The following is a 22,710-nucleotide window of genomic DNA, read 5'->3' as shown; positions in this document are numbered from 1 at the left end:
AAAGGTCACAGTTACTTTACATTTCAGTTGAAGTGGGTCTCTGCCCTTTAAGATTTCAGGACTTGCTGTTCTGGGCTCTGGACCCAGAGATGTGTGTCATGCTGCAGGAGCAAGGAATCGGTTGCTGTAGGCAAGGATCCAAGTCTAGGGAGAAATCAATGACAGCTAAACATAAGATGCAGCTGATTACAGGAATGAGGAAGATTGTGAACAGACAGGAGAGAAAGATCATAAACATTGTTTCAACAAAAATGTGTCTTTATCACAAAAAAGTTTCTGTATCCGAGACTCATTGTTTGAGTGACTATATCTGATATCAGATAGTACTCTGCCTACCACCCTCTTCATTTAATTCATCTAAGTGTATTGTAATTACCAGTGCATGTCTGATTCCTATTAGATGATTTTTTTTAAAGTTATCTCCTACCATTCACATACCTTGCTGTCACCTAGTTTACTCAACTGGATTACTATGAAAAGTACCTCTTTTACATAGAAAAAAAAGCTTAGTTACACTAAGTGGCTATTGTATATGTACAGGGAAGTGTGTGGGGAGGGGGGAAGCAAATCACATTGGAATGTTTACTTAAAGGTTTATAAACGACCCCTTTTTTTTTTAAATGAGACCACCCCGTCACAGCTATTTGTTGGTCTCTAGCGTTCAGCAGCTCTATTTATTTCTGGAAGGTCCAGTCTACACTGTAATATGTTTAGACTGTAAGTCCCTCAGAAACCTAACTTTGAATGAAAATGCTGCGCCGCCTCTACTAGCCCGTGCGTTGCTTTTCTTGCAGCACTGGGGGGGTGCTGTGGGGTGGGACGAGCGCTCTGGCCCTGGGCCCTGGAGCGGTTACGGGCGCTGTGCCAGGAATCAATCGGTCGGCAGCAGGAGCGCTCGCCGGAGTGCAGAGCCCCAGCGCCGGTCCTGCAGTGGGTGTTTGCCCGGGGCGCGGCCCACGGGCGCCGCGTGGGCGGGGTGGGGCCCCGAGCTCCTCCCCGCGGCAGCGCCTGGCGCCGCTGGGACTCGGAGCCCGGCCGGCGCCACGGCAGCCGATGCCCGCCCTCGGGAGGTACAGCGCGGGGCGCGGGCTGGGGCGGCTCAGCCTCCCGGGGGGCTCTCGAGGCCGGGCAGCGAGTGACCGGCTCCCCGGGGCCAACGCAGCCCGCCCCGGCCGGGACCCGCGGGGTGCGCACGCCGGCCCGTGCCCTCGCTGCGGGGAGAGCGGGCAGGGGCTGGGGGAGGCGGGCTTGGTAGGGGCCGCAGCGCAGCAGCTTCTGCCGGCACCTGAAACGCGTCTGGAAAAGAGGTTTTAAAAGTGCTGTTCCAGACCCCTCCAGACACCTTGGGGGGCTTCTGCCTGGGTGTCGTGTAACGGCCTGAGTCCCCTGGCTTCTCCTGCTGGCATTAGCTTAACCACTCTGCCATGCCCCGGCCTCGGTGGGTGTGTGCTCGGCCTGTTAGCCAGGGGAGAAGAGAAGGCCTTTTTATCCCGAGTTCCTGGAGTTTTCACAGCTGCATTTGTATGTAGTGGATATCACATGGGAAGTTCATAAGCCTCCATCAGAACAGTATTAGCGCTGTCACACCACGGGTGTTGTAGGGGTTTCCCCATTGTGCCCGGGAGACTCTTCTTGGCCCACGGCGTGTGGGATTTCCAACCCCTGGGCATGCCCCATACCACTCTTTCACAACTTTGCACATATTCAAAAACACAATTTCAGATGTGCAGTCGGTTTTAATTGCTGTGGGCTCGTGTAGAATGACTTCTTCCTCCCACCTGTCCACCTGTGTGTTTTGGGTTTTTTTAAGTGATGCCTTTATATGCTTTTGGTTTTGTATTTTAATGTTCACCTATTGTTTGCAGGCTAGGAAATTCATTTTAAGGTGACTTGTTCAAGGACAACTGGGATCGACAGTGTGGTTGTCTGATGATAAAGTGTTTGTCCTGATTATTTCTGGAGCCAAGATGAGTTGTTAAAATTAATCTGTTGTATGGATATTGCATGTCCCTACCTCAAGGACAAGGCTGCTGAGCCAATCAGCACTTAAAATTCCTGTGCGTGCTGAGGGCCTGATCCAGTGCCCCTTGAAGTCAGTGGAGAGATTTCTATTGACTTCAGTGGGTGTTGGATTTGTTCCTGTCTGACTTGAGGTTGAAAATGAAAACTGGACTCCCAGTTCAGAACCACTGTCAATGCAACTAGGGCTTTGTCCTCACTAGAAAAAAAAAAAAGTGCATTGTTAACCCATGTTAAGCTAACCTGTGTTAAAATCTTGGTGAAGACAAGGTTGTCGTTTTAACTCATGTTAGCTAGTCAAGGTAAACTCAACAGTAGAATTTCCTAATCTTCAAGAAATAGATTAACAATAAAACTAATGCTAAGCAGCCAAATAAAGGCATCATTTACATAAAAAGGTGGGGGGAAAGGGGCGGGAGAAGACTTAAGCATGGGCCAACAATGATTAAATGCCAGGGTTTACCTTGACCAGCTAATACGTTTTAAAACCTACAACTGCCTTGTCTTTGCTAGGATTTTAACACAGATTAGTTAACAAATTTAAAAATACACCCTTTTCCTCATCAAGAAAAGGCATACGGCTTTGTCTTCACTGCAGTAAAAAGTGTGTGCTTAAATCAGTGTCGTTATCTCAATGTGAAGTCCTAGTGGAGACCAGGCTCTGAAGTTTTCACCTCAGTGAAACCTGAGATCAACTACCCGTGCCTTATCTCTACTAGGTTAATACAGTGAGATGGCCACCTCGATGCAAAACCACACCTTTTTTGCAGTGAAGGCAAAGCCTGAGGGTCGGCAATGGATGACTTGCCCACGTGGTCCAGTCCAGTGGTTCTCAAAGCCCGTCCGTCGCTTGTTCAGGGACAGCCCCTGGCGGCCCGGGCCGGTTTGTTTACCTGCCGTGTCTGCAGGTTTGGCCGATGGTGGCTCCCACAGGCTGCGGTTCCCCGCTCCAGGCCAATGGGGGCTGCGGGAAGCAGCGCAGGCCGAGGGATGTGCTGGCTGCCCTTCCCACAGCCCCCATTGGCCTGGAGCGGTGAACTGCGGCCAGTGGGAGCTGCGATCAGCCGAGCCTGCGGACGCGGCAGGTAAACAAACCGGCCCGGCCCGCCAGGGGCTTTCCCGGGAGAACCACTGGTCTGGTCTACTTAGCTAAACTCCTTCTCTGTCTCTTAGCCAGTTGCAGTCTGTCCCAGGGGTTCTCAGACTTTAGTGCCCTGTGACCTCCTTCTGACAACAAAAATTACTCCAGGACTCCAGGCAGGGGGACCGAAGCCTGAGCCCCCATCCAAGCCCTGCTGCCCGGGGGGAGGGGCCAAAGCCAAAACCTGGGCAGTGGGGGTTGGGCTTCTGCCCTGGGCCCCAGCAAGTCTAACGGCAGCCCTGGCAACCGCATTAAAATGGGTTTGCAACACACTTTGGGGACCCAAGCCACAGCTTGAGAACCACAGTTCTATCCTCTCCTTCAAGAGGAGCATATATGGCTAATTCTGTAGGTACCTCTTCCAAAGTCCAGTGTGCAGAGCCGTTACCACTGGATGGCATTTACAAGAATACAAGAGACCAGTGAATCAGCTACAGGTCACTTGTGCCTGTAATTTATTGCACTGTGGAATTTTATATGCTCCAATGGGCAGTAAGTAACTTGATCTCACCTATCCGGACTGAGGTTTTAGTTATTCCATTCTGCTAGGTAATTAGATTTTGCTCAACCTGGATGGTGGTTATACTTATGTAGCAGACTAAGTGTTTTGGGGGAGGAGCATTTTTATAAATAATTATTCTAAAGATCCCACATATTCAATGTATTTGCTCTCTCTAACTTTTACTGATGCTCATTTGCCCTGTATTTTAGCAAGAAAGGGCCTTTGCTCTCTAAGTTGGATGATTACAAAGTGTTCCACTGTCTTGTCATTTGGGGCAAGTCACTGCACCTCTCTGTGCCTTAGTTTTCCCACTTGCAAACCTGGAATGCTGCTTGTCTTACAGGAGGATCGAGAGGCTTAATTACTCTTTGTAATTTGAGAAACTCAGGTAAAGTGCTATAGAAGTGCAGCGAAGTATTTTAACATATAGTAATTAGAATTAGAAGTTAGCAATGCGTCTTGATTGGGAGGGGAGTGTTCATCTAGCAGCTCAAACATCAGATGCTGTTTCTTTGTTGCATAGAAGAGGTGTCCAGAGGAATGTAAGCATGAAGCGGTTCATGGCGCTGCTTAATAAAAATAAAAACAAGGACCCTCCACAGGCCAAGCTGCTGGATCTAGCAGGACAACTCTGCCACGATCTTCAGAGCATGTCTCCCAGCCTGGAGAAGCTGGTTGAGGCAATGATGGGGTGCAAGCTTCAGGAATATTTCCTCACCAACATCAATGTAGTCCGAGCCTGTGTGCTTGTCCATATCCACAGAGGTCAGCATGACACAGCCTGCAGACTCCTGGAGGTAGGATTGTGTTCTTGGTCACTTCAGTGAAACTACAGGGAGGGCAGGAAGTGGTGTTAGACAAGCTATGATAACATACATGTCAGGGGTCAGAACATCAGTGTTACAGCAACAACAAGTAGGAGACTAGCCTGTTGGGGTCCCTGAGGAGTTTGAGGGAGCAGTATACAATGCTGAGCTCTGTAGGGAAATCATGGACAAAACATCTGTTAGTAAAAGAAAGTAATTTTTGGAATGTAAAAGACTCCAGGGACCTCACAAGTGCAGTTCCCATTGGAATTGGGATCCTTCTTGTGCTTAAAGCTTACCAACCACGTCCTTAAGTGTCTTGCTGAATCAGGTCCTGAGTGCTCCACCACTTGTAGGATTGAGCCCATGGGTGGGATGGTGTGAGGAAGCTTGGGCTGCCAGTGATCATGCTGTGTGTGTTCTGTGGAGAGAAGAGACTTTAGTTTCCAGAGCTGTCGGCTTAGGACCATTCACCAGGTCTAAATTCACCGTTTTTTAAAAAAGGCAATAGGTGCATAATGAGCTCTTTTCTGGCACGAGGTGTCCTGTGCAGGTTAGAGGAGTAACAGTGGGCCATGCCAGAGACTCATACTTTTGAGGAATGCTACCAACTCAGCTGATCCAGTGTGAATCCCTTTCAGTACATTTCAGGATGCTGAGGTTTTTTTTCCCCTCTGTAAAAGTCATTGGTTGACTGTCTGGAGAGGGTGTGCTCAGCCCTGCCATTGTCTTAGTGTTGCAGGGCGAAGGAAAAGAAGGAGCTGCTGCAACTTTGGAATGAGATCCACTACCACAAAGTCATGGAGAAACACCACATAGATTCCTTGACACCGGTGCAGAAATTCCGGTGCAGGAAGAGGTACCTTGGCAGTGGGATGATCTGGTGCTCTTCCTTTACTGTGATTTGGGGGTGTGGTGGATGGAAACTAAAAGGCTGTATTCGCACCCTAAGATGGACATTTCTTGGGGAACAGGTTTCACCGTTAGCTTGAAACTTTGGCCTACTCCTATTGCAATCAATGGCAAAACTTCCATTGAGTTTAATGGCACAGTTTTGGGACCTTGGTGATTATACTTTCTTTTTTGCACAGGAATCCTCCACCAGTTTCCCTGTGTCCTGAAGGCATAAAGAATCGAAACTATCCAGAAAGAGTGCGCCAAAAGCTGCACAGATTTGCTGCAAACGTGACAATGAATCCAAACAAGGATCAGCGGGTATGGATGCTATATGTCACAGTGTTACATAGGCTGTTGCTGAATGTTGCCTTGCACAGGAACAGCAGCAACTACTGTGATCAAGGCAACCTAAATGTTTCCAATCTAATCCCTTGTTTCAGTCAGTTTGGACTGAAGTTTCTCATGTTTGATCGCTGCCCAAAGGGCATTTTAATATTTTTTTAAGCTTAAGGAAAATAAATTCAGTTGTTCTGTGGAGCAAAGAAGTGGGAGAAAAAGTCTTCCCTGTTATAATAGTGTTTTAACAGCTGTAGGTGTGGAAATGGCTGGGTGAAATTTGGCAGGGAAATAGCTATCACTAAGAAGCACTGTAGGTGTTCTGGTGCTAACTGGTTGTGATTTGACTGAGTTATAACCCATTTAAAAGTACACTGAGGGCTTGGCTACACTGGAGAGTTGCAGCGCTGGTGGTGGGTTTACAGCGCTGCAACTTAGTCACCGTCCACACTTGCAAGGCACATACAACGCTGCATCTCCCTGGCTATACTCCTGCTCTGCCTGGGGTATAAGGATTGCAGCGCTGGTGATGCAGCGCTGCTCCGCAAGTGTGGCCACCAAAAGCGCTGTAATTGGCCTCCGAGGTATTCGGAGGTATCCCAGAATGCCTGTTCAGCCACTCTGCTGTTTTGTTGTGAACTCCGGGCTCCCGGAGCTGCTTATCTAAAAAACAAAACACAGCTCCTGTTTGCTCCAGCAGAGGCAGGCAGGGGGATTCTTTTGGAATGTTCACAGCTAGTGTTTGCTTGAGGAGAGAAGCAACACGGCGTGGCGGGGGAGGGGGGAGTCCGTTTTGGAGCAGCTGTTTATCTGGTCTGAAGGCTATTTGCATTTAGTGAATAAGAGAGGGGTGGGGGAAGGGGTCCAAACTTTTAAAATGATTGAAGGTTGGTGCTGTGTATCTTCCAGTCCTTAGAACTTGCAAGGCAGGGAGCTGACACAGCGTCAGCTCCAAAAATCCACTCTCTCTGTCTCCCCCACGCTCCCTGTCACACTCCACCCCACTCCCCTCTTTTGAAAAGCACGTTGCAGCCACTTGAACGCTGGGATAGCTGCCCATAATGCACCACTCCCAACACCGCTGCAAATGCTGCAGATATGACCACACTGCAGCGCTGGTAGCTGTCAGTGTGGCCACACTGCAGCGCTTTCCCTACACAGCTGTAGGAAGACAGCTGTAACTCCCAGCGCTGCACACCTGCAAGTGTAGCCAAGCCCTTTGTTTTCTTGCTAGACTTGTAAAGTTTGCAGCCAAGATAGTCAGCCCTGTGCATATGTGCATCTAGCTTAGCTGGACAGAGACAAATGTAGTGAAAGTGGCCTCTGAATGAGCCAGGACTTGGCAGGAATCCTTGTCTGATTCACTGTTTTATAAGGTAAAAACTGCAGCGCTCCTAAAATTTTCACACAAGGTGCTCCCTCCTTCAAGCCCCCAAGGTTTATGGGGAACAGGTTATTCTGGGCATATTTAGCTTAGTTCTGCGGTGTGAATTTTGTTTTTTTTAAATATTTTTCATTAAAACAGCAGCAACTTACAAAAATCTGTGTTAAGAGAGTGCTACGGTTGCTCAGTTAAGCACTTAAAAGTCAGGAAATGACAGTGGAAAGTAGCACACTAGACCATAACATTGTCCTGTTGAGTGTGGGCATTATGATACATGATCATGTAATTTATCAAGTAGTTGAATATTATAGATAATTTTTCTGCAGCCTTAGATATGTGCATGTGTACTACTTTGAGTCTCTTAAAGTTATTTTATGCAATGCACAGAACAAGCTATTCTTACGCAGTATTCCGCTGATAAAATATAACAACATAGAATAATAGTGAAATTTGCTAGCATGTATAAGGCCCCCAAGTTTGTGACTAAATTAGCCTTGTAGTTAACTTCCTTGTTCCCTGAATTACAGCCCAGGAAGGTTGCACTTCTGATTGAAAAGAAAATATATAATACATGTATGTTGACTAAATTATTAAATTACTTACTTGAGAGAGAAGAAAATCTATTATATAAATAGCCAAAATCAATAAAGACATAGTTTCATTATCACAATAATAATATAGTAAATTTAAAAGTATGAAAATATATTACAAGATGCTACACATGTATCTAACATAGAAAAAAATGTTATGCTGTAGTTAAGAAATCTATGCTCATTTAATGAAAGATTATAGTAATGAATATATACAAGGGAGAAGAGTAAAGGTTATATGTGCAACCTTAACTGTGGCATTTCTGGACTTTTGATGGTTTAAATCAAATGTTCTCTTAATGTAGAGATTTTAAAGAGATACACCAGAGATTTTACAGACCTGTCGTAGATTATTTTTTAAGGCCAGAATCGACCATTATGAGAGTTTAGTCTGCATAAGGCAGGCCACAGAATTTCACCCAGTGATTCCTGTGTTGAGCCCAGTAATTTGTGTTCCAATGGTGAATTACCTTCACTTTTAAAAATGTGCTTATTTCCATTAGTTGGTTATTTATATCAGTTAAATTACAAATAAGGCAAAAACCCATTGGGATTCTTGGGGTTCCCTTTCTCAAATAGGATGTAAAGGGAGAATTAACTTTTTCTGTTCTCTTCCTCCTTATGAGCTGATCAATCAGTGGGAGCCATGCATGTTTTTCCAAGAACCTGCATGATGGTCTGGAAGTTCATATTGTCTGATTGCTTTTGGAAACTGGAGGGACGAGCATGGTTATTTGGTTGTGGTTTATTCTTTTTCCCGTGGTTACCTGGATTTGCAGGAGAGTTTGGCTCAGGATATGAACCTGCAGCCAAGTCAGGTCTATAACTGGTTTGCCAATTACCGTCGTCGTCAAAAAACGCGGCTCAGTCGGCTGGAAAAGCTCATCAGCTCAATCGATGAGGAGCCTTCAACTCACCAAGCAAGACATCAGCCTGATAGTGGATCCTGCATTCCACAAGCTGCAGGTTGGTCTCCTCCCAGTAGGCTTGGGATGTGGGTCCAGGCAAAAGGAAGCCTGTTTTGGGATCATCTCATGATAAACAGAGGGGCACTATTAGCTACCCCTGCTTCCTTGGGATCAGTAACTCAGCATTACTGAATCAAGCAGACATGGCAGGATTATGCTCTGATACACAGGCCTCCCCTTTGCGCTGTTAGAATAACAGACTCATAGAATATTAGGGTTGGAAGATACCTCAGGAGGTCATCTAGTCCAATCCCCTGCTCAAAGCAGGACCAACACCAATTAAATCATCCCAGCCAGGGCTTTGTCAAGCCAGGCCTTAAAAACCTCTAAGGAAGGAGATTCCACCACCTCCCTAGGTAACCCATTCCAGTGCTTCAATACCCTCCTAGTGAAATATTGTTTCCTAATATCCAACCTAGACCTCCCTCACTGTAACTTGAGACCACTGCTCCTTGTTCTGTCATCTGCCACCACTGAGAACAGCCTAGCTCCATCCTCTTTGGAACCCCCCTTAGCCATCAGTGTGTGGAAATAGGGAGTGTATCAGTCACCTCCTCCCTGCAGCACTCTATTCCTGTTGGGCATCATTGTTGACACAGTGGGTATCAAAAGGGTTATAGCAGAGTTGCTCCCTACTGCTGCATCCAACTGTTACCATGGTAGACACCACTCTGGAGAGGGTATAGCAGGTGTCATGGCAGTTGACAGTGCTCATGCATTGGTGAAGTTGGCATCTGATTCCTTCCAACCCCACACCTCCATGGATGTAGCATGTCACTTTCCTAATGTCTTGCCCTTCACCAACCTGGGAAGTGAAAATCAGAAGGTTGCACCTACATCTCTCACGCTACCCAAATGCCTTATCAAGGATTGGACTGGATGCAAAGCGCCTATCTCGGTCATGAATACTAAGAGTTGCTAGCAACACAATAATAGTTAATAAGTAGAGGAATCCCGCTCCGCAAGCTAATAAGTAGGGTAGCCCAGTGCAGACATGTGACCCTGGACCCGCAATTCACTCCAGTAAAACTCAATACCAAACCTGAGCATTTCCAGTGCACCCTTCCAGGGTCATAACCAGAATTCAATCATTAATAACGATGGGGAGAGCCCTGTTGTATTTGCCCACTAGCACCAACCTTTGTTAGTTTCCTTTCGGCATCACAACTGTACTGACCCTAGGGCTCCCAGGAGTCTCGTGTTACCGGCCCTGTTCTATGTCTTGCAGAGGCATTTCATGCAGGCGTTGGCTCAGATCAGAAAGAGATTATTACCCTTGGGCCCTGTGGTCCTGGGTGGGAGCATTCAGCTGCGGTTCTGGACTGTTCTGCTGATGGGACCTTTTCAAAGTTGCTGGAACCCAGGTGATGTATGAGGGAGACTCATCATTTTAGCAGAAGTGCAGTGACGGTGTGACTTTAACCTTCCGCACAGGACTAACATTCCCATCAAGCTGGCAGTGCCCAGTGAGACCAGTTTGGAGCCTTGACTCCTTTCATAGATGGGAGTGATCAGTGCCCCCAAATCAGCTTCAGCCATTCTGAGCAGCTGGCACAAACTCCCCATCCTCCTGGACTGGTGCTCCGGGGTTCAGTGGGCAGTGACTCCTTTCTAGGAGAGAGGGGGCTTGGGGTGGAGCTGGTATCGGTACTGAGCAGCACTCTCTCCCATTAAGAGATGATGATGCTCTTAGTAGAGCAGTAAAGATACTCTCATTCTCTGTATCACCACAGCTTTCTGCAGAGCAGTGAGTTACAGGAAATGAGGTCAACTAAAACTTCAGTGACCCCTCTCAACACTGAAGAGCCAGCAGCTTTCTGCACTAAGACTGAGCACGGACTAAGCCTTAGCTCTGCCACCATGGAGACCAGACAGACGTCAAGTTACACTGCCACTAGCCCCTGTCTGGAGAACGTTGTCCTGTGCTCCTGTGGCTCACATCCCTTCCAAACAGAACATCTGGACGCAAGGCAGCCAACTCCCAGTGCAGAAGGAGTCTCCGGCGCAAGCAGCCAGTGCCCCCTGTGGAGCCCTGGTACAGCAGGTTAGTGCAACTGCCCTCTGTTCAGAGCCATTGTTGGTTTGAAAACTCCTTGATTTTTTTGGTCTTAGACCTTCCTGCTTCCATGGGCAGCTCCTCTGTCTAGTGACAAGCAGGGGAGCTGGGCTTAACCTGAGCTCTTGGGTCCTGCTCCCAACAGGTCAGGGAGCAAGTCTGAAAATCTAGACCACTGGACTTGACGTGGGTTTATTTTTACCCCTGTACCCCTTTGCTCGGGCTGCTGGCCCTCCAGCCACTTCTGTGGAGCCACGCTTACGCCTTAGCTGCTCCTCTGGCCAACTCCCTTCAGCTGTTCGCTGTTCACCTTACTCGGCTGCTGGCTTTTAAGGATTTAAACCCCCTTGGTTCTCAACAGCCGAGTGCTGCTTGCCCTGGCATTGGCTAGGCAATCCCTCTCAGCAGGCTCTCACCTCCAGCCTGTGTGTCACTCCAGGGTACCCAAGCCCTCCTGCTAGCAGAGAGTACCAGTCCTTCAGAAACACCCCCTTTTTCACTTTCTTTTGTCCTTACTCCTCCTTTTGTCTTTCGTACCTCTCCCTTCCTTTCCCCTGCCTTCTCACTTGCTCCATCCTGTCTCACCCCATGTAGTTCACTGATCCTGCAGCTTCCCCCTGTCTTCTCCCCCTTCTCTGGAATGGTCTCATTTGGACACATTAATTCATGTCTCCAGAGCCGAGAAGGGAAGTTGGATGGAAGCAGGTGGGGAGAGGAGCAGCCAGTTGTGCAGCAGCTAGGTGCCAGCTAATTACTGTGGCTGGCCATAATTGCGGGTGTGGGATTGTGGTGCGTCAGTCACGCAGCCTCTGATGAGGAAGGCTGGGTTTGTGGGCTGAGCCTTGTTATCTGCAGCTCTCTTAACATTGGCATTTACTCCAGCAGGTGTCAGAGCTTCTATGAGCAGGGTCCCTCAAGGTGGCTCTATTGAGGCCAGTTCAGAAAGCATCAGTCACCAGGCAGAATTAGAGATTGAAAGTTTCGTGCTTAGAGAAGGACAGCTAGGGTCCCTGGAAGCCATCCTTCCCGACAGGTAACGGGAGCGGAGGACAACTGAGAATGGAGGTCTGTGATCAGTCCTTTCCCTGGTCTCCAGCCTCCCTGCCTTTGAGTAGGGAGCAGTGATGATACTTCCCACTCTGGGGGCCTGATTCTCCCACTGCCCTGGCCTTGTATTGACGTCTTCATCTGTGCCCAGTGGTGTGAAATGCTACATAATTGCACTCACTGTGTGCAGCGTAAACGGCTCCACATGGTGCAGGGCAAAGGAGAATCAGGCCCCCAGTCTTGTACAAGAAGGGGCAAATCCATTCCTCCCACCCCCATCTGAACTGGGTTCAGCATCTGAACTGCTTGCCCAGCTTGTTTCTAACAGTGGATGCCACACATCCTGACTGTGATGGGCCCATCCTCAATCCTGACAGTAGGGTCTATGGAGCCTGTGAATCAACCTGAAATAGCTTTTGGAGATGCACAGCATCAGGACAAGTTTGTTCCATACAGCAGGCTATCAGAGGTGGCAGCCCCTGAACTCCAGCTGCGCCGTCTGTCTCCTTCTGCGCCAAGGTTTCTGTCTGTACCAGATGTTTCATTGTTGCAGGTTTCGCCCTGCAGGTTTTGCAGCTCATGGGATGCAAAAATGTCCTGGTACCATCATGATGTTACATAGCAGTAGATGCCACAGAGCAAATATCATGAAGTTGCTTTTGTTTGCTGACCTGCAGGACAAAATAGAAGCCGCAACCTCCTATCCCAGCCCTTCTCCTCCATTTTTTTTTTACCATTTGTGTAATAATGACATTATCAAACACTATGTAATTAATTCTCACAGAAGTCCTAGTAGGTAGGTAAGCATTATTATCCCCATTTTATAGATGAGGATACTGAGGCATGGAGAGGTTATGTGACTTGCCAAGGGCACAAAGGGAGTCAGTGTGAGGGGTGGGAATAGAACTCAAAACTTCTCATTCCCAGTCCCCTGCTGAAACATCTTGATACTTTTCCTGTCTTCCCCAGCTGGCCTGGTGCCTGCAGCTCATGCTAGGACTAGCATTTCAAATATCCTATATTAGGTGGTTTGGGATTGCCCAGGCCTGGAGATTGTAATAGACACAATGGGGCAGGGCTGCAGGCTGAGTTCTGGGATTCACACAGTCTTAAATAGCAACTAACATTCAAGAAGGATCATAGAGGAGCCGCTGGTGACGTTCTGGCTGGATTTAAAACCGTATGTTCTGTTTCTAGAATGAATCATATTTATTTTTAAAATATGTTCTGCAATTAGGGGAAATATATGGTAAATGTCTCCTTGTTTCAGTATGTGACTTGAGTACATAGCCAGTGTCAAGAAGCTGCATGCCATCCCTCCTTATCATACTCCTGGCAATGGTAACACTTGCTGATTGCAAGGACACCTAGTCATGAGGATAGAGTTAGTTTCCTCTTCTCCTGTCCCTGCTGCGACTGCTGTACATTGACTTATTACCTGCCTCAGTTTCTCCCAGGAGAGTCCTGAAATTGGCACAAGATGTAGAATTTTCAAAAGGCATTTAGGGACCTGAGTCTCATTAAAAGCCAGTGGGACTTAGGGGCTCGTTAGTCACTTAGGTGCTTTTGAAAATGTTACCCATGGAGACTGGAAGCCACAGAGGATTGTCCTTAATTGGCATGGGCTAGACTGCTAATCAGTGGACATCTGGCCCAATGGTGAGAGGGGAAAATCTTTGTGCTTGGTGGGCCACTGTAACCCCAGCTAATCTTTGACTCAGAAGAAAAGCTCCGGTTCCTTCCACTCAATTAGAACAACAGTAATGAATAATAATATCACACTTATGTCCTTCCATCTGAGGATCTCAGCTATTAATGAAAGGAGCCTCTCAAACACCCTGTAAGGCAGGTCAATGGCATTGTCCCCACTTTACAGATGAGAAAAATGAGGCCTAGAGAGGGACATGAATTACCCAAGGTCACATGCTGTCAGTGCCTGGAATGGACTTCCAACCACATGGTCTCACTACTAGATCACCCTCTATCCCTAATTGGTTGGTGACAGTTACAGGGACAGATCTACAGATCAACCGAGGGAGCCTCAGTCTGCTTCTGTCTCATTGTAAAGGTGCTCACCCTGACTGGACTCAGCCTGAAAGCTCATTAGAACAACTGCAGATTTCCTGCATCTGTTCATAGTCTGTCTTAAGCCCCTGGACTGTATCCAAATCCGGCTTTGTGATTTGCAGGGCCCAGGGCTGCAAGGAAGGAGTGTGGGGGAGGGAATCAGACTATCTGGTCATGCTGCTGGGTGGGACAAGTTGTGTCCAGCAAGTAAACTGTGGCTCTGTGTGGGTCCCCAAGCAATGGCCAACCTTGCTGTATCCTCCTTCCTCCTCTGGTTGGAGTGAGTGAAATTTGGCACAGCTCATGATTCATGCAGAGCAAAACTCCCTAGTGATGGGCATTTGAAACAAAAGCCCACTCACCCCCATGAAGCAAGAAAACCTGGATATTACAGACAGCATATTGGTATAGGATATACAAATGCTTCGATGCTCATTGCAAATTGTGGATGCTGCCTGCATTGTTGGGACCCTAACTCAGGCTGCTGGGAATGCTTCTAGCAATGGGTCCTCTGCTCTGCATCTGCTGTAAGCCAAGTGACAGTGAGGAGTGTTGCTGGGAGCAGGATGGACAGTGCTGCAAACACAGCAGGCAGGATCTGGATGTACCTCTGAGACTTTGAGATGGTTATTGAGAGAAAGGGAGAGATGCATTCCCTAGCACCTGTGGCTCTGAGCATAGCCAGCATTTCTGTTCTGACCTTTGGGAAAGCCCAGATGTGAAGTCTGGATGAGGGGCAAGCTGCAGGCTGAGATCTGAGACTCTCTGCTAGAGGCCTTGAAAGACTGTAGAGGCGGCACTGAGGATGTTTTGGTTAGTTCCAAAAGCTGTGTATTTTGACTCTAAAATCATTGTTTTTATCATATTCTCCAGGATAGACACAATCCTTGGTAGATATCTCCTTGCTGTAGAGTGTGTTCTGGGTACATAAGCAAAATCTGGAATCTATGTGCCAGCCCTCTTTAGCACTCCTGGCAGTGACAGTACTCTCACTGCAGGATCTGTTTAATCATTCTAATAAGGGTGGGGAGGGGGTGTGGGTTTATGTAGTGCTCACCACCAGTATGTGCACAGAACCTTCTCCTGCAAACGTTCCTCCAGACCTGCTGCTGGGAGGCTAAAGTAAATGGTGGATTGTGCATGATTGCAAAAGGAACACAAGGAGATCCCAGGTTCTTATGTGAACTAACTTGTTCTGATATTTTTTCCAGTTCCCCTCAGGCTGTGCTTGGCAAATCCCAGTGCCCACCAGTTTCCACATCCCATCTGGAGGAAATCCAGGCCTTGGGACACAGCGAGGTAAGAGAATGCACCCAACCTACAAAGGAAGAGACATCTGGAGCGTAATCCTCTCCTGATGGAGATGTGACGTAGAAAGTAGGGGGGTTCTTTAAGGATCATCATGATGGGACAGGTAACAACAGCATATCCCATTGCTGATGTTATTAGGATGTGCTGAAAAAAAGTATTCTATTTCCATGCTCTCCCACCAGAGGTAGGTCCCCTCCCCTGACCAACATTTTCAAATGTGGCTGCCTAAAATTAGTCATCAAAATTGGTATAAGCACATAACTTAGTGTTTTGATTTTGATAGATGCTGAGCACTCATAATTCCCATTCATTTTCAGAAGAGCTCAGCACATTCAGTGCATGTTGGGTGCTGGGCTCTTTTGAAAGGGGGTGCTGAACTCCATATAGGAGCTGAGCTCTTCAGAAAATCCAGCCTTCCTTGCAAGGGAGCCATCTAGCTATTCCAGCCACAGCCTTTTACAAGGTGGCATTTTCTTTAGGAGATTGAGCATTGAATGTCTAAGGTTTAATTTCCACTGGATTTCTCCCTCAGTACAGGTGGGATTTATCTCTTTGTTTTTAGCTCCTCCCTCAGCCATGACATCATGTCCCAGCCTATAAAAGAAAGTGAAGATATTGGTACATTTTTGGAGTGTTTCTTTTTGAGAGCTGTGAGGCAGGTGTGACTAGTGTTCTCCTTTCTCCTTTACTATTACCTTGATTCCTGTGTCCCTTAAAGGTCTTGGATCCTATGTAAGGCAGGCTAGCCTGGCTCTGACATTCATGCACATTGACTTGGATATTTAGGGCACTGCCTGTAATCTCAGGATATTTACAGCGTGATAAGATTTCTTCCTAGGAAGAATATAGACTCCTTTAGTGCTGTCCATTGCTTACTGGCTTTTGCATGCTCAGAGGCAAACCCTTGAAATGGAAATAGCCGATGAGCAATTTGGGTCTCTGACTGAGAAGCCTGCTATGGGGAATCCCCTGTTGCTCAGTCCCATTATTTAGTCACAGAGTCCAGTAGGCATTCAGGAAGGATTAGCTCCTGGTGGCATATTAAAGATGTTGATTCATGTCCTAGCAATTCTCCTTTTAATGCTCAGAGACACCTCTCTGCCCCTAGGTCTTCAAACCCAATCTAGGCAAGTTGTCAGAAGTCAATTCCCTGGGCAGTGTCCACCAAGTACTAGAGAGGGATTTTCTTTCACGTAAATTGCTTATCCAACCCTCGTTAAATTAAACATGTGTCACTGTAGCTGCTGATCCAGCAGCCCGTATTCTTATAACATATCATTTAACTCACTGTTTATGCACACTGTAGGAGGTCTGCACAGAACTGTGTATAGCTAACCACCCTAGATTGTGCATGCTTAAATGGTATGCACCTTCTACGCAGCAGCTGTATGGTTTGAATTAGGGATATGAAATATTAAATGGTTAAATGGTTAACCAGTAAGTATTAGTCTCACTGTTAATATATTGCAGTTAACACTGGGTTGGGGGTGGGGGTGTCACATAATGGGATGGGGCTGCAGAAGCGGAACTTTCCCAGCCTGTGAGTTCTAATGTTACTATGACAACTCAGTTGTCACCAACCAGGAAGGGAAGGGAGGGGACGCATGAGGCTCCACCCAAGCTGTTGGCATGACCCGATATGTGAGCGTGTGACTCTGCCTCATGGTGCCACAGCCTGTCCCTGGCCCCCTAACCACACAGTTCAGAGAGCTGCAGCCCGTGCTCCCTCAGGACTCTCTGTGTGCTTGGCACGGGTGTGTCTGGGCACCCAGCCCCACTGTCCCCGTGGCCTCCCGCGGCTGCTGTACAGGCTGGGGCTCTGGGGATCACTGCATCCATTTGCACACCCCCTCCTGCTGGCCTGTTTGCCATGTGTCTGCAGCGGCTTTCAAGGGACCCAGTCAGGTCAAAAATAATACATTTAAAGCACAAATCTTCACTTGGGTGCCAGTACTAGGCTAGTTCGGCCTCTGAAAAATGACGAAGATAACATATACGTGGGGTAGATTGTGAACTTGTTAACGATCAAACCATTAACCGATATTTGAATAGTTTAAATAGGTTCTTTTAAAAACAATATTTACATCCCTAGTTTGAAACTATTCTCCCAGTGTCATTAGCATTTTAGATATGACATTCATTACAAAATGTTTCTTACTGTCCCTGAAAAGGGATTTTTTCCCCCGTAACAGCCATCTTATAGAAGCAGAAAGCAATGCTGCGATAGGAAATAGTAAACAAAACAAATGAGTTAGTTTCCTTACTAGATGACCTGCTTTTTAACACTGCTTTTTAAGGCTGCAACATCCCTGAGGATGGCAGCAAGAAATTCATTGTGCCAAGAGTTGTGGTTGACGCATTTCTGAATTGGATGATAATAAACAGTACAACCTAAGAAATTTCCATCTGATATCCATCTTGAACTACCTGTCACATTTATATCTTGGCCTCAGATTTATTAGCATAGAGAGCACTTAGCATCAGTTTCTGTTTTTCTTATACTGATAATGTGCTGGAACAAATGTTTTGAAAATATATTTTTAAATGTCTGTTAACCCTATTGTGGGAGGCAGCTGCAGCTCTGAAGACAGTAACAGAAACACCCTTTGAGCCTCTAAGAGTGGCAGGATGAAGATCTTTATCTTGGAAAATGACCTTTTTACAGCCATAACATGAACCAGATGAGTAAGAAAGCTTTGGACATTGATGATGAATGAGTCTTTTCTAAGATTTCCAGGGCTCACGGTCTCTCTGTTGCTAGAGCTTTCACATTTCTCCCATCTGCAAGGGAGACATTGTGGGTAAACAGTTTTTCCCTTTCACTTTCTCATTCTGTGTGATGACTTGCCCTGTCGGTACTCAGGAAATGGAACAAGAATTCCTCTTGCTTTCAGCCCCCTCTGTACATATACCCCATTGTCACCCCGGTACTCACACACACATCTGTGCTCTCCTATCTCTGCTCAAGAAGGAAAATAGGAGCTCCTCTGCAGACGGTAATTACATCCTTAAAGGAAGTATACAATGAAGCTCGTGGTCTTTTTATTGTCTTTCAGGGGCTAGAGAATCCACTAAGCGATCCCATGACCAGCGACACATTCTGGGCAGCGTGGCTACTCTTTGAATTCTCAGTCGGTGGTCGGATGTAACTCGCACAGTGAGACTTTGTATGATGGTCTGCGGTTCTGCAGTGATTGCCCCTTTCTTGCCAAAAGAGGCAGTCCGATAACACAATGTAGTTAACTGGGCAAGGAGACCTTTCTAATTGTTACCAAGTTCATTTTGGCTACAGTTTTCTCAAGAGTTTTAAAAGTAACAAACAAAAGCAATGCTCCCTGTGGTTCTTGCAGATCACAGACTTTAACTGGGACAATTTGAAACTGCGTAGCCATTGCAAGTATTTAGTCACTGGTTCTATGGAAGTTAAATTGTTCAGGTCACCCCATATTCGTAACTGTGTATCTGGACGAGATGGTTCTGGGTCCCTCTATTGTTGTTATTGATGTTGTTGTGTAAAAAGCCCCTCAGTTCAAAGGGAGTAAAACCTCAGAAATGTCATCTACAGTGTGGATGCCCTGTGGGTTTGTTACGGCTGGAGAATTTGGGACCTAGCTGAGCCTTGATACAAAGCTGTCTCCTCCCACCTCTGCAGTTCGCCTGTGCTATGAATTCTGGGGCACTCCAAATCCCATAGTGCCACAGATCGCACATTTTGGAGCACTATCTAATTCATAGCACCCAACAAAACTGTATTATAGAGGATGAGATGGGGAAAGCCAGAGTGTCAGGGCCCAGTAGCAGGTGGACCTTGAATTCCCCATGAAGGTCAGAGGAATGGAGAGGGTGGGAACATCTGAACTCTTTCAGTCCACATTTAGAATTCCCAACTCCAGCTGGACAGGAGCTCTGCAACTGGTCCTAATGGTTGCCTTTCCCACAGTCTGCAGAAGAGTGAAAATGAAGGCCTGATTCTCTACTGCCTTGCACTTACACCTGTACAAAGTGAATGTAGAACACTGCCATTTTCATTTGGTAGCATATTAAATTGACTTTGCGTTTATTTTGCAGGTACACATTGACAGCTTGAGGTGCAGGGCAGTGGAGAAGCAGGCCCTGTATGTCCCCAAGTACCTTGCAAAGCAGCTTTTGGGTTGTGCAGCCCCAGATTCCCTCAGACTGCAGGAGTATGTGGCCTCTAATAGAAATTGGTAACTGTATTCAGCTGAAGTCTAATACCTGAATTTTGGGCAAATATCTGAGGCTCCTCACAGCTCTGATCAGAGGAGTACACTGCTAACAGTTCCTCTGTTCAGATACTTTTTCCCAAACCAGCCTCCAAGCCATCTGCTTCTGCCTCCTCTCCATTGTGTTTTTTTTTGTTATATCACAGATCAGGAGCCCTACGGTTTTCCTTTTATCTCATCCCGGAGCTAGAAAATGGAAATTGTGAGAGAAATAGGGGAGGGGAGTTCATTTGCACCCAGGCTTAAAAACACTGAGGGGCAAATCATTGTTTAGCTTTTTAAGTATTTACCACAATTGTGTACTTTTTTTTAAAAAGATTGTGGATCACAAAAGAGGATCCTCCTTGCCCAGAGTGAAGGCTGATGTCCACATTGACTCTCTTGTAATGAAGTAATTTTGCAAATAAAGGTTATGAGTGGACATCTCTCTCTATGGTTCATTTTCCACAGAGTAGAATATTATGTGCTTATAAAAAGACTTTTAAAAAGCATAATTCCACCAGGCTGGAGCTCGGGCTCTGAAGGCCACCCCCCTCCCTCGGCTTCAGAGAACGACATTAGTGCCAACTCAGGGCCTGGAAGTTCCCGCCCGCAGCGTCAGTGCGGGGGAGTCACAGCACAGCACGTTGGTGCCCCCTGCTGTCTGCACCCCCGGAGTCTGAGCGCCGGGCACTGTAGACATGCCCTGAGTTTCACTTGGGCTGTTTGGGTTTGGAGCTGAGAGAGAAGCAGAACAGCCGTGTTATCAAAGAGAAGGTAAGAGGTGATTTGATCACGGCAGAAGAGCAGGTACTTGGGGGCTGTTTAATCTAGCAGACCAACACAGACCAAGATCAAATGTCTGGGAGCTGCAGTTAGAAAAATTCAAACTGGAAATGACATGCACAGGAATTAAGCACTGGAGCAGATTACAAAGGGCTGTGGAACGTTCTCCATCAGTTGGGGTCTCTACATTGAGCCTGGGGGTCTTTCTAAGCATATATTTGTGCTACTGCAGGGTGTGCAGGCAGCTCCCTCAGGAGTCCATCTCTGTGGTTCTTACCAAAGTCTCAGTACCTGCACTGGCATTTGATTGCTTTTTCTAACTTGGTTTCCAAACCTTTTGCATCTGAGACACTTGTGTTTGGAGGGGGCTATATGAGATTGTTGTTGTTTTTTAATGAGGGGGATTTAGATGAATTGGAGTGTATATGTGGTCAGGAAGGAAGCAGTCATTTGATGTAGTGGAGGCAGAGGGCCTCTTTCAAGTCATTTTGAAATGTGTTCTTCCTATTGTAACAGACTGGCTTTGTGCTGTCATTTTCAACACTGGCTAGTTAACCCATCCCTCTCATGTGTAGAATAGTCTTGCAGCATGGAAGGGCTGCCACAGGCCTCTTGTTCTTAAAAACTACATAAATAATAAAATGCAGAGAAGAAAATGCTGGTCCCTTTAGAGAGCTGATGTTTCAAAGCAAGTCTCAGTCCTGCTTCCTTCTGCCTCCTGATTGGGTATGGATCCTGGTCTGCCTTTAGCAACAGAGACAAATATATCCATCTCCTTTGCAATTGGCTGTAGCATGCTGTTGAGCCATAGCAACAGCAGAAGATGGCTCTGTCTGACAGATACATTAGGCTGCAGTATCTTACAAGAACAATAAAGCAATGGGCACGTCCCTTGTGTATCTAATGTGCAAGTGGCAAATGAATAAATAAGCATATTCTGGAGGAAATGCTGGAATCTTCACAAGACATGGAAAAATAAGCACGCACGTCCAGAAGATGCTTATAACAGGCATTTCCAGTGTGAACAAAGGGCTCCATTGTGATCTCAGTGACTCTGGTGTAAAATCCAGAGTTGAAATGGCCTTCTGTTACCCCATTCATGAGGGATCCTGGTAAATGTAGACATAGAACACCAGAGAAGGTATTTTATCATTTACCCCAACAGAATAATCTTCCGATGTCATTATCTATGATACAGTCATTCTGTGGTATGTGATGTATATGCATGGAACCGTGGAGGGTTCCATATCACTGTTACTGAGGAGAAATGCCTTGAATTACAAGGAAAATTATGCCTGTGCCGTAGTGAGGCATATTTCTGGCACCTTCTTCTGAAACATCTGGTACTGGCTACTGTCAAAGACAGAGCACTGGATTATTAGACCATTGTCTGACCCAGTGTAGCAATTCCTACATTCTTATTGATTACAATTAAAGACACCATTTTCTAAGAGAAATAACATGCCAAGGCATGCAGTTGTTTGAGAGATCATACTTCTTGAGTGCTGGAGGCAATTATCCTTTGATCTCTTACCTTACAACAGCTGTCCACCTTGTATTGTTTTATTTTTTTAAAACTATCCAAGAATTTAGGGGGTTATTTGTGATGCAAGAATGAAGCTCAAATCCTCAGAATTCCTGAGGTAGACTATCTGGAGGCACTGGTAGCTACTCCATAGTGAAATTTACATGACAATTTGCTCTTAAAGCAGGAATAAAACCGCTCTGTTTCACAGTTTAATTAATTAATTAAGTTTCCAAATTTGGTACAAGTGCTCTTCAGAGGACAATTGAATTTTCTAGGTCATTTCCCAGATGAAATATTTTATTACTTCTCTTATCTGATCATTTAAGTCTTGGTCTATTGTACCCAACAAATCAAAAAAGTGTGTTCTTCATATTCATCTGCAAGACACATGAAGTCAGGTGCCTGAAGCAGAACCCCAATCTGACCCCCAGCCAGTCTTTGCATCATGTAGCCTCAATAATACTGAATTTTTATGAGAGATTTTGAGGAGCTAAGTGCAGTTGAACAGGTATTTGGAAAAGACATTCTTGCAGAAAGTCTCAAAGGATCTGGCTTTTCATGTTGACCTCCTGGGAGCAGAGTGGAGTTCAGAGATGGTTTCCCCATCTGTAAGCTGGCAGACTGGATCCATGGTCAGGGTATAGAAGAAAAGCCAATGAGTCAGCACTGTACATCAGTGACCACTATTGCTTGATCCTCCCTGCCCTACAAAAAGTAGTGCTGAGAGGAGTTAGTCTTTAAGGGAGAAGGCAGGGAAATTATTTAAATGACGTTATCTAGCACTATCTGGGTCAGTATTAAAATCATCCACTTTGCATCTTGCCTTGTTCTAGTTTCCTGTGCTTTACAGCCCTGATATTTTGCTGTGGTTTCCTAAAGGTTTTGCCTGTTGATACAATACAGTCAATAGAAACCACAGGAGTGCAGAACTAAACAGGTTCAGAGTAGCCCAACCAGGGCAAAATCCTGTCCTGCCTACTGTGGGTGTGCTCGAAGGAAAATGAATGCAAAGAAAATCTTCACCTGTGCAACAGCAGGGTAGGATTACA

At 46.4% G+C, this 22,710-nt stretch overlaps 1 protein-coding gene across 8 annotated transcripts; it reads left to right on the top strand.

Moving 5' to 3' along the window:
* The first annotated feature begins 860 nt into the window (after positions 1-860).
* Positions 861-19,781, top strand: LOC120385884 (anomalous homeobox protein-like). 8 transcript variants are annotated; one of them, XM_039504406.1, is made up of 11 exons: positions 861-1,070; positions 1,866-1,885; positions 4,006-4,050; positions 4,186-4,459; positions 5,203-5,327; positions 5,560-5,683; positions 8,455-8,641; positions 9,872-10,007; positions 10,377-10,687; positions 15,025-15,112; positions 18,181-19,781. In XM_039504406.1, exons 4-11 carry the CDS (start codon positions 4,211-4,213, stop codon positions 18,185-18,187), a joined length of 1,227 nt encoding a protein of 408 aa, XP_039360340.1. In that variant the 5' UTR covers positions 861-1,070; positions 1,866-1,885; positions 4,006-4,050; positions 4,186-4,210; the 3' UTR covers positions 18,188-19,781. The 8 variants fall into 8 exon arrangements, 7 of the variants coding, with proteins under 7 accessions (XP_039360340.1, XP_039360338.1, XP_039360341.1 ...); XM_039504404.1 differs by having other exon boundaries at positions 862-1,070; positions 4,189-4,459; XM_039504407.1 differs by lacking the exon at positions 1,866-1,885 and having other exon boundaries at positions 862-1,070; positions 4,189-4,459.
* The last annotated feature ends 2,929 nt before the right edge of the window (positions 19,782-22,710 follow it).

Source organism: Mauremys reevesii, linkage group 18 (genome assembly GCF_016161935.1).
Source record: "Mauremys reevesii isolate NIE-2019 linkage group 18, ASM1616193v1, whole genome shotgun sequence".
Taxonomy (NCBI): domain Eukaryota; kingdom Metazoa; phylum Chordata; order Testudines; family Geoemydidae; genus Mauremys; species Mauremys reevesii.
The sequence above is the reverse complement of the archived record's forward strand: the minus strand, read 5'-3'. Positions and strand labels throughout refer to the sequence as shown.

What these genes read in the sequence shown, in the direction of transcription:
- LOC120385884 (XM_039504400.1), top strand. Translation starts at nt 4,115, where the DNA reads ATGCGTCTTGATTGGGAGGGGAGTGTTCATCTAGCAGCTCAAACATCA. An exon ending in TCAAAGTTGCTGGAACCCAG is followed by an intron (nt 10,008 to 10,376) that starts GTGATGTATGAG and finishes GTATCACCACAG; the next exon opens with CTTTCTGCAGAGCAGTGAGT. An exon ending in GTGGAGCCCTGGTACAGCAG is followed by an intron (nt 10,688 to 15,024) that starts GTTAGTGCAACT and finishes TATTTTTTCCAG; the next exon opens with TTCCCCTCAGGCTGTGCTTG.